Here is a 10,731-nt window from a genome sequence, read left to right as displayed (position 1 = left end):
TCGGTCAGTCGATTTCGGCTAGAGAAAGGAGACAACCCGAGAAAGATGGGTGAAGCCAAGGCGAGACGGGGATGATGTGGCTCCGGCGAAGAGCACGACGGAGGCAAGTCCAAGGTTTAACAAATTTGGGTGCGAGGCCTTTTCGTAGCGGCTACGGCTCATATTCGACGGGGTCCGAGTCGAAGAGGGGGGCGAGAGGTAGCGGCTAGGGGAGGAAGGAGATGAACATTGGCCAGGAGAGGAAGTGCATACATGGAATGGCTCGGACAGAATCGGTTGAAATCTATTCAGAGATAAAAAAACCGGCAGAAACCTGAAAAACGTTCTCAGTCGCCTGCTACATAAGCGACCCCTTATTTTGCTCATGCAAGTCTGGTCTGGATTAACTAACAACCTCCCTCAAGAGTCAATCAAGAGAGAGTCGGTAGAACTAGAGACGCTCACACCACTCGCGCCAGTGTGTGCTCCGTTGGTCACGACTTGGCAGGCCTCGCTCTTCTCCTTTTTGGATTTGGATTTTGATGCCACTTTCTCCGTTTCCCTCTTGTCCTCCTCCTCCTCCTTGGCCGCATTCTGCTCGTCGTCTTCGTCGGCGGTCTTTGATTCCTTGTCTTCCTCGGCCGCTTTTCTTTCCTTGAGCTGGTCGATCAGGCGAGCGAGGCAGGCGTCGGCGTCGCGCGCGCTGCGCTTGGACGGCATCAGGCACTCGGCCACGTCCGCCGGCGTCATCTCCACGGCGCGCAGCAGCTCCTCGACGGCCCCGAACAGCGGGTGCGCCTCCACCTCGAGGTAGTTATTCGCCAGCGTCTTGAACGCCTCGAACCCGCAGTAGGACATCTCGATGTGCATGTCCATGCGCCCGCGCCGGATGAGCGCCGGGTCCAGCTTGTCCAGGTGGTTGGTGGTGAAGACGATGATGCGCTCGCCGCTGTGCGCCGACCACAGCCCGTCGATGAAGTTGAGCAGGCCGGACAGCGTGAGGATGTTGAGCCTCTTGCCGCGCGACTTGTCGTAGCCTGCCTCGGCGGCGTCGTCGTGAAACGGTGGCGGCGGCAGCATGGTGGCGCGGCTGCCGGTGAGGTCGAGGGAGCAGTCGATGTCCTCGATGACGATGATGGACTTGCCGGTGGTCTCGATGAAGAGCTTGCGGAGGTCGCTGTTGGTCTCCAGGGTGGTGAGCTCGATGTCGTAGATGTCGTACTTGAGGTAGTTGGCCATGGCGGCGATCATGGTGGACTTGCCCGTCCCCGGCGGGCCGTGGAGGAGGTAGCCGCGCTTCCAGGCCTTGCCGATCCGGCGGTAGTAGTCCCTGCTGTTGCTGAAGTCGTCCAGGTCGTCCTTTATCATCTGCTTCTTGGCCGGGTCCATGGCCAGGGTGTCGAAGGTGGTTGGGTGGTCGAAGTCGATGTAGCTCCACACCTCGTCCCTCCTGGAACTGATAGATCGATTGCCATGGGAGAAGCTAGAATCAGTGATCTTCTGAACCTAAACCAGAGTACGTAATTTCTAGCAAGACGAAAAGAGAAAATGCTTCACATTGCTCTGGATCCATTGCTCATTCAGAACTTCGGATTATCGGATCACAAATGAGAAAAATATATTTAAGAACAAGCTAATTGCAAAGGTAATTGATTGATTACGTACTGGTAGCTGAGCTCCTTCTTGTTGGAGTAGAGCCGGCGAGGACGGTTGCCGAACATGACCTCCTGACCGGCGCGGCGGACGTGCGGCAGGTACTCGTCGACGACGAGCCGCCGGTGCCGCTCGTGGAACGTGAGGCGGCAGCAGCGCCCCGACGCGCGCCACGTCGTCGTCTTCTCCTCGGCCACGGCCGACCACGACATGGTGACGCCCTTGAAGTCGTCCGCCACCACCTGCCCCTCCCGGAGGCTGAGCACGAAGCCGTGGCCCTCGCCGGCGCCCTCCGCGCGCAGCTCCCGCGCCTCCCGCGAGCACACCGCGCTCAGGTACGCCAGCACCTCCGCGTACGCGTCGCTCGACTTCACCTTGCCCTGGTACGAGAAGGAGTACTCCTCCGGCTTGGCCGCGATGTCGATGGTGACGAACGGGTCGAGGAACGGGAGGAGCCGCCGCACGGGCCGCCGGAGGTACTGGTTGAAGTAGGTCCGGACCACCCCGATGCGGGCGCACGTCGCCAGCACCGCCGTCAGGTAGTACCACGCCGACGACCGCAAGTGGTCCAGCACTGCCCCCATCATCTCCGCCTCTGCCTCTCTGCTGCGTTACTCTCTTCAGTCTTCAGTTCATGCCGCGCTTGGTTTGGTGTCTCCCCGTCTTTGGCTATATAGGTCTTGAAACGGAAGAAAGGGACGGATGGTAAGAATGGTGAGAGTGCTAAGAAATTTCTCGGAAATCCACCCCTGGCGTCCTTTTATTTCACAGTCCAGTGACACAATCATTTAAAAAGAATTTCAACCTGTCACTTCCACTTTTATCAGAAATTGTAATTAGCGAATGCTCGCTCCGTGTATCCTGCTCGCGACTAAATCTGCGTCGCTAGTCGCCAAGTGCTAATCTCAGAGCGTCCAAACCGTGCACGAACCGGTGCAAGGAGGCATAACTACATCTCTTCTCCCCTCTACTGTCTATCTCGGAATAATTCCTCCCAGAACTCAATGTCGCAATCAACGCCTCCGCCGCGAGCAATCTCTCTCATGCCACCACTGCCACCTCCGTCGCAAGCTTCTCTAGGCCGTGCCCTCACCTCTTCCCTCAAGATGGACACCACCGCGCCCATGGCATAGGGCCGAGTCATCGTCGCGGTCTCTGTCCCCTCCTCCATCCACAACACATGACGTGACGGGCGGCCCGGTGTGCTGTGTCTGGTGCTTCAACGCTCTAGTGAGGCACATCACATCTATGTTGACACGTCCACATATTTTTGGGCCGACAATTTCACATGTAGAAAGTGTTATGCATTCGAACATTTTTTTTTGCAATTATTTCCCACCCCACTAGATGGCATCTTGTTCATAACACAAAACAGACGTTGCACACATACCGTGTGTGTGTGCGCGCGCGCACGCGCGTGCGTGCGTGTTTTGGTTGGTAACTTTGTACATGACAATTGACCTTTTCAACGCTCTTTGTACATGACGAACGTGTCGAGAAACGGAAGGAGCCGCCACACAGGCCACCGGAGGTGTTGGTTGAGATACGTTCAGAGCACCCCGATGGGGGCGCACGTCGCGACAACCGGCGTTAGCTAGAACCATGCCAAGGAGCGGAAGTGGTCGAATGCTCTCCCCATCATGTGTGCCTTCGTGGTGCGTTCCTTTTTTTTGTTCATACTGCGCTTAGTGTCTCCACATCTTTTGTCATATACGGCGAAAAAGGAAGCGACAGAGGTACATATGGTAACAATGGTGTGAGTACAAAGAATTTTCGGAAATCCACCCCTGGCATCCTTTTATTTCACAGTCTAGTGACACAATCATTCGAAAACAATTTCAACCCTTGGCTCCTTTTACCAAAAACTGTAATCAGTGAATGCCCGCTCCGTGTATCCCGCTCGCGACTCAATCTGCGACACTAGTCGTCAAGTGCTAATCTCAGAGCGTCCAAACCGTGCACGAACCGGGCAGCGGTGCAAGGAGGCATGACTACGTCTTTTCTCTCCTCTACTGTCTATCTCAGAATAATTCCTCCTAAAACCCAATGTCGCAATCAACGCCTCAGCCGCGAGCTATCTCTCGCGCGCCACCACCGCCACCTCTGTCGCAAGATTCTCTAGGCCGTGCCCTCACCTCTTCCGTCAAGATGGACACCACCGCGCCTATGGCATAGGGCTAAGTCATCGCCGTAGTCTCTGTCCCCTCCTCCATCCAACAACACATGACGTGACAGACGGCCCGGTGTGTTGTGTCTCGTGCTTCGACGCTCTGGTGAGGCACATCACATCCATGTTGACAAGTCTACACATTTTTGGGCCGACAATTTCACATGTAGAATGTGTTATGCATTCGACATTTTTTTTGTTTTTGCAATTCTTTCCCACCCCACTAGATGGCATCTTGTTCATAACACAAAACAGACTTTGTGCACATACCCCCCCCCCCTCCCGCGTGTTTTTTTTGGTTGGTAACTTTGTACATGGCAATGGACCTTTTCAACGCTCTTTGTACATGTCGAACGTGTCGAGGAACGGAAGGAGCCGCCACACAGGCCGCATAGGTGCTGGTTGAGATACGTCCAAAGCACCCCGATGAGGGCGCCCGTCGCGACAACCAGCGTTAGGTAGAACCATGCCAAGGAGCAGAAGTGGTCGAACGCTCTCCCCATCGTGTGTGCCTTCGCGGTGCGTTCCTCTTCCTTTGTTCATGCCGCGCTTGGTGTCTCCACGTCTTTTGTCATATACGGCGAAAAAGGAAGCGATAAAGGGACATATGGTAAGAATGGTGTGAGTGCAACTAATTTTCTCAGAAATCCACCCTGGCATCCTTTTATTTCACAGTCTAGTGACACAATCATTCAAAAACAATTTCAACCCTTGGCTCCTTTTATAAAATATTGTAATCAGTGAATCGCTCCGTGTATCCCGCGCACGACTCAGTCTAAGCCACTAGTTGCCCAGCGCTAACCTCAGAGCGTCCAACCTAGTTCACGGACCACGCAACATTGCGAGGAGGAATGACCACATCCTTTCTATCCTCGTGTGTCTATCTTAGAACAGTTCCTCCCAGACCCCGACGCCGCAACCCCCGCCTCCACTGCGAGTTCATCTCTCTCACGTGGCCACCGGCACCTCCGTCGCAAGCATACCTATGTTGCGCTCCCACCTCTGTCGCCAAGCTGTACACCACTGCGTCTGACAGGGCATAGGGCTGAGTTGTTGCGCCCCCACCTCTGTCGCCAAGCTGGACACCACTGCATCGAGAAAGTTCGCCAAGGCATAGGGCTGAGTCGTCATCACGTTCTTTGTCTCCTCCTCCATCCAACAACACATGACATGGTGGGCGGCCTAGCATGTCGCGCCCTATGCTTCGACGCTCCAATGAGGCACATGTGTGGTCGATGGCCTAATATATGATGTGTGTTCTTTCTCACCATTGTACATACGAGGGGGAGGGGGGTCATCGGAGAAAGCAAGATATGGAAAGTTTATGTACGAGAAACACAAAGTAAGTTTAGATAATGTTTACTTTAAAATTATCGATTGGTAAGTTTGCCAACTTGGCATAAATAGCATGGTTTATCCCTAGCTGGTAAAATTGCATTAATTTTTAGTGGCAACTTATGTACAAGCATAAGGATGATTCATAGGAAGAATGTTAGATATGATGCCCTACAAATTGTCTTAAAGCAGAAATAAAATTATCCACCTTAAGGTACCAGGGATGAGTGAAAGGCGAAGTTTATCCTCGGGTTGTTTACATGTCCAACAATTTTTGCTGATATGCGAGGAGAACCTGCTAGCTCTCATGTTAGTGGGAAGAGCCTTTCTAAGGAGTTACCAAGCAAATGTTTGCACTCTGGGTGCCATGAGTTTCTACTTCCATACCTGATTAGGAATATTCTTAGCCTATGTGGAAACCTGTCTTGGTTGATTGCTACGATTAGCCTCAACATCCTGCAAACAAAGCTTGTAAGTACTTTTATATTGCACTTGCCATTATGAGTGAGATCCCAGCACAAAATATCATTGCTTTCATCCTTGATGAAAGGAGTGTTAATAATAACAGAAGCAGTGGGTTCATAAAAGTGTGGTAGATTAGATCATGATTCCACTGTTTTTGGTTAGGTATCCAAAGATCATTTACCTTTACCAGATAGATGAAGTTGGCATCCTGCAAGATAAGATGGTCATACATCGCAGTCTAGGCAGAACAGCAGGGTGAGCTCCATTAATATCATAAAAGGAATGAACTTTTTAATTTAGGCAACATTTTAATAACCGAGGTCCAAAAACTAGATTTTTTGGGATATTACTTCTACCAGTCCAAATAGAAGAATCCCAAAAATATTAGCATTAAGAATGCGATGAAGATTGGAAGAAGGGGATTTAGCAGTCCTCCAAGGAGCAGCCAAAATTAGACCTTGGTTCATGGCTTCAAGATTTTTAGTACATATCCCACCTTCTTTTTTGGAAATGGAGATATCCTTTGAGTCTCTCAAACAAAGACTCTTTGAGCTATCTCCCTCCCTTATTCCTGTCCACCAAAAGAGCTATGAGTTTGGTTGAAAGAACATGTGGTGCCCCCATGTTTGGTTTTGGTAATTGACGACAATCTCTATGGACTAATGGTTGCCTTGAGTTATATTTGAAGGTTTTGTCCATAGGCTTTTCTTGGAGTACATGTGTTGGTTTCAAGGAAAGTTTGTGTTGACCAAGGTGCTATTAAGGAATTATCCAAAGATTGGTCATGTGAGAGTTGAGCTTATTGCAAGCATGTCTTGAAGAAGAAGATTGTGTGATCATTCATGTTTACCTTCAAGCATCATCCAAATGAAGAGAGTTGGAAAGATTCTAGGTTGATCAAGACTAAGTCAAGAGTGAATCAAGTTGATCAACTCACAAAGCGTAGAAGATGTACCGAGAGGGATCAAGTGATCCCATGGTATGGTAAGCATTGTCCATTGTGCTTTGTGTACTAACCCATGGTCTATGTGAGAGTTCTATGTGGGGTTAGGTACGTGTTCATGGGCTTGCGTCAAGAGGAAGATATCACTCAACCCATGGAGAGGATGACATCAAGTGGTGATCGTCATCAAGATTGCCGTGTGCAAGTTCAAGTGGAGCATCACGAAGAGATCAAGTGCTTGAAGCTTGCCGTCCATTGTGGTGACAATGGACTTGTGAAGATGTGCCGAAGAGTGGCTCACCCATAGTGGACTATGGGGGAGTAATCATCTAGTCTTCATCGAGCCAACGCAATCAAGAAAGGTGGTCCAACTTGAGGGAGTCAAGATCGTCATCATCTAGCTCAAGTGGACCATGTGCAAGGCAAAGGTTTGCCCTTGATAGGTTTTCTATTTTACCGGTCTCATGGTGGTAGTTGGGAGACCGGGTTATAGGATCGATAGCCGTACTATCAAGGGGGGCTCTCAAGTGAGTAGCTTGATCGTATCGTTCGTCGAGAGCTCAAACCATTGCATCTTTGCATCATGTTTCTTGGTTCTCGTTTGGTTCTCTTTGTGAGTCTTAGAGCTTATGGTCATCTTGATGACAAGCTTGAGTTCATCGAAAACGGAGTTTGCATGCGTCTTCTATGATGTTTTCGATGTTGGAGGTTTTACCGGTCTTATCCGAGGAAGGGTTCTCACCATTTTCTTTTGGGCCTTTTCTCATTTGCTTCTTATTGGTATTTATATCAAGATTGTGTTAGCCCTTGTCGCTAGCTTTCCAACAAACTTGGTTTCGTCGAATTCGGAGTCCGTTTGCAGAAGTTGTGTTAGTTTTGGTGTTCTGAAAAGGCTGCAGCGGTACTACCGCGGACAGGAGCAGATGTAATATTTTACTACCGCTCTTGGGAGCGGTACTACCGCTTGGAGCAGTACTACCGCGGCTACTTCCGTGGCTACTTCCGCTCGGGACCAAAAACTCGTCACAAGTCCAGTGGTGGTAGGCACGGATGTAATTTTTTAGTACCGCTCGGAAGCACTAGTACCGCTACCCTTAGCAGTAGTACCGCTACCCCTAGCAGTAGTACCGTGAGGTCAAGCGGTACTACCGCTCCGACGGTTCTTCTGGCTTTTTTGCCTCCTCGCTGTTGTGTTTCAAAGGGCTTCTACCGCCCTAGCGGTAGTACCGCTCCTTGGAGCGGTAGTACCGCTCGGTGCGGGCTGTGACCATAACGGTTGGATTTTTTCCCACCTATAAAAGGGGGTCTTCTTCCCCAATGAACCTTATCCTTTGAGCTCGTGTTCTTCCCCCATTGTTGACCTTCTTCGAGCTTGCTAACTCTCAATCCCTCCATGGATTCTTGCTAGTTTTTGAGGAAAAAGAGAGAGGAGATCTAGATCCACATTTCCACCAATCACTTTCTACTCTACGTGAGGCGAACCCCTTGGATCTAGATCTTGGAGTTCTTGGTGTTCTCCTTCTTGTTCTTCCTCTCATTTTCCTCCATAGCATTAGTTGCTTCGGTGGGATTTGAGAGAGAAGGACTTGGGCACTCCGTGTGCCCTTGCCATTGCATTTGGTGCATCGGTTTGAGTTCTCCACGGTGATACGTGGAAGTTACAAGTTGAGAAGCTTATTACTCTTGGGTGCTTGGTACCCTTGAGCTTGTTCCTCTTGGGTGCTTGGGCGCCCTAGACGGTTGGTGGTGTTCGGAGCTCAATCATTGTGGTGTAAAGCTCCGGGCAAGCGTCGGGGTCTCCAATTAGGTTGTGGAGATCGCCCCGAGCAATTTGACGGGTTCCGGTGACCGCCCCCAAGGGTTGCCAAAGTGTACGGGTTCGGTGACCGCCCCTAAGGGTTGCCATTTGTACGGGTTCGGTGACCGCCCTCAAGGGTCCCTTAGTGGAATCACGGCATCTTGCATTGTGCGAGGGCGTGAGGAGATTACGGTGGCCCTAGTGGCTTCTTGGGGAGCATTGTGCCTCCACACCGCTCCAAACGGAGATTAGCATCCGCAAGGGTGTGAACTTCGGGATACATCGTCGTCTCCGCGTGCCTCGGTTATCTCTTACCCGAGCCCTTTACTTATGCACTTTACTTTGTGATAGCCATATTGTTTCTTGTCATATATCTTGCTATCACCTAAGTAGTTTTTCTTGCTTAGCATAAGTTGTTGGTGCACATAGGTGAGCCTAATTGTTGTAGGTTTTGTGCTTGACAAATTAACCGCTAGGTTTATTCCGCATTTGTTCAAGCCTCAACCGTAATTATTTTAAAGCGCCTATTCACCCCCCCCCTCTAGGCGACATCCACGATCTTTCAATTGGTATCAGAGCCTCGTCTCTCTTTGTTAGGCTTAACCGCCTAGAGAGTAAAGATGTCGACTAGGGGATTAGGATTCTCTGACACTCTTAGTTTCAGTGGCACAAATTTTGATGTTTGGGTTATTCGCATGCTTAATCTCTTTAGGGTGATGGACCCAAATTTAGAGCGAATTGTAGATATGGGTTTTTCTCCTCCAAAGGATCCCCAAAGATTATCTTTAGAGGATGAGAAAAACTCTTATCTCAATGCTCAAGCTTCTAATGTGCTTTTCGATGCTTTGAGCAATGTAGTTATATTTCAACTCATGCCTTTCCGGGATGCTCATGAGTTGTGGACAAAGCTTCAAGATAAATATGGCGTGTCCAAGTTTTGTGGGGATGATTGTTCTCCCTTCACCTCCGGTCGTGTTGTGTTCTCAACTTCTTCTACTTCACCTACATGTGGTTTGCCACAAGGTAATGACATGGTGAGTAGTGGTGTTCATTGCAATGATGATAGTGGGCTTAGTTTTGATAATCCTTCATCACTTTCTTGTTGCGATGCTTCATCTTTGGACTCTAGCACTTCGAGCACTCCAAATGTTTCACATGCTTGTGTTGATAGTCCTTGCATATCATGTACAAATTGCTTGACTAAATCTCATGATGATATGCTTGCTATGTCTTGTTGGCATGATAAAAATGCATGTATTTCCTCGAGTTGTTGTGCTAACAATGTAGAGGAAACCCAACACTCCATGGAACAAGATGTGGTCTTGAATGGTGCTTCAAGGGATCCCACATCATCATCTATTGCTTTTTGCCTTATGGCCAAGGCTTCAAAGGTATCTCCCACTTTGAATCCCAATATATCTTGTGATAATATTGATGATGGCAAGAGTGATGATGATGTCGATTATGATGAAGAGAATGATGATGTTGCCTCCTTAAAAGTTAAGGGGGAAATAATTTTTAAAGCTCTTCTTAAGAATAAAATTGCTCGTTCCAACTTCATGGAAATCATGTCTATTGCTATTGAGGGCAAGAAATATATTGATGAGTTGGAATCTCGTCTTGAGGAGCATGAGGTCACCATTGATAAAATGGAAGGTCATGAGCGTGATTACGCTAATGAGATTGCGGACCTCTCTCAAGCTCTTGAACTTGAACAAACCACCAAGGAATCTCTTGAGGAGACTTTTGCTCTAGAGTTATCTAGAGTGAAGGAATCTCATGATAGAGCTCTTGAGGTGGCCAATGTTTTTGAAACTAAAAATGCTAAGCTTGAAGTTGCTCATGCTAGACTCCTTGAGGATTTTGAGCACCTCGAAAATGGCTCAAGGGTCATCAAGGGTGAGCTCATCAAACTCACCGAGTCTCATGCTCAACTTGAAGCTTCTTATTTAAAAGAGCTTGCCAAGTTGCCTTCTCCTCTTGTTGTTAATGATGATGCTTGTGCTACTAACTCTATTTCTTGTGAAGCATCCATTTTAAAGGAGAACGTTGAGCTACGGGCTCAACTTGAGTTGCTATCTAGCAATTATGGGAAATTGGAAGAAAGCCATGAAAAGCTCTCAAGCTCTCATGATGATCTTCTAGTATCCCATAATGTGCTAAAGATAGCTCATGAGGCCATGATTGCTAAGGTAACATCTAGTGAGCCTCATGTGGACACTAGCACTACTTTTAGTCAAAATGCTATATTGCCTTGTGCTAGTCCTCGCGATTCATCCATGCATAACGTTGGTACATCTTGTGATGAATTGCTTTCCTTGCCTTGTTGCTCTAACGATGAAGCTTATACTTCCTCTAGTGCTTGTGTTGAGACTAACCATGTAGAGGAAA

General features: G+C 48.9%; 1 protein-coding gene across 1 annotated transcript; it reads right to left on the bottom strand.

Moving 5' to 3' along the window:
• Positions 1 to 294: 294 nt before the first annotated feature.
• LOC123079687 (AAA-ATPase At3g28540) lies at positions 295 to 2,328 on the bottom strand. The gene is made up of 2 exons (XM_044502486.1): positions 1,645 to 2,328; positions 295 to 1,435 (listed from the first exon to the last, which is right to left on the bottom strand). The coding sequence occupies exons 1-2, from the start codon at positions 2,217 to 2,219 to the stop codon at positions 400 to 402; spliced, it is 1,611 nt and encodes a 536-aa protein (XP_044358421.1). The 5' UTR covers positions 2,220 to 2,328; the 3' UTR covers positions 295 to 399.
• Between the last annotated feature and the right edge of the window lie 8,403 nt (positions 2,329 to 10,731).

The sequence above is a fragment of the Triticum aestivum genome, chromosome 3D (assembly GCF_018294505.1).
Source record: "Triticum aestivum cultivar Chinese Spring chromosome 3D, IWGSC CS RefSeq v2.1, whole genome shotgun sequence".
In the NCBI taxonomy this organism is placed as follows: Eukaryota; Viridiplantae; Streptophyta; class Magnoliopsida; order Poales; family Poaceae; genus Triticum; species Triticum aestivum.
This window is presented reverse-complemented; position numbering and strand designations above follow the sequence as displayed.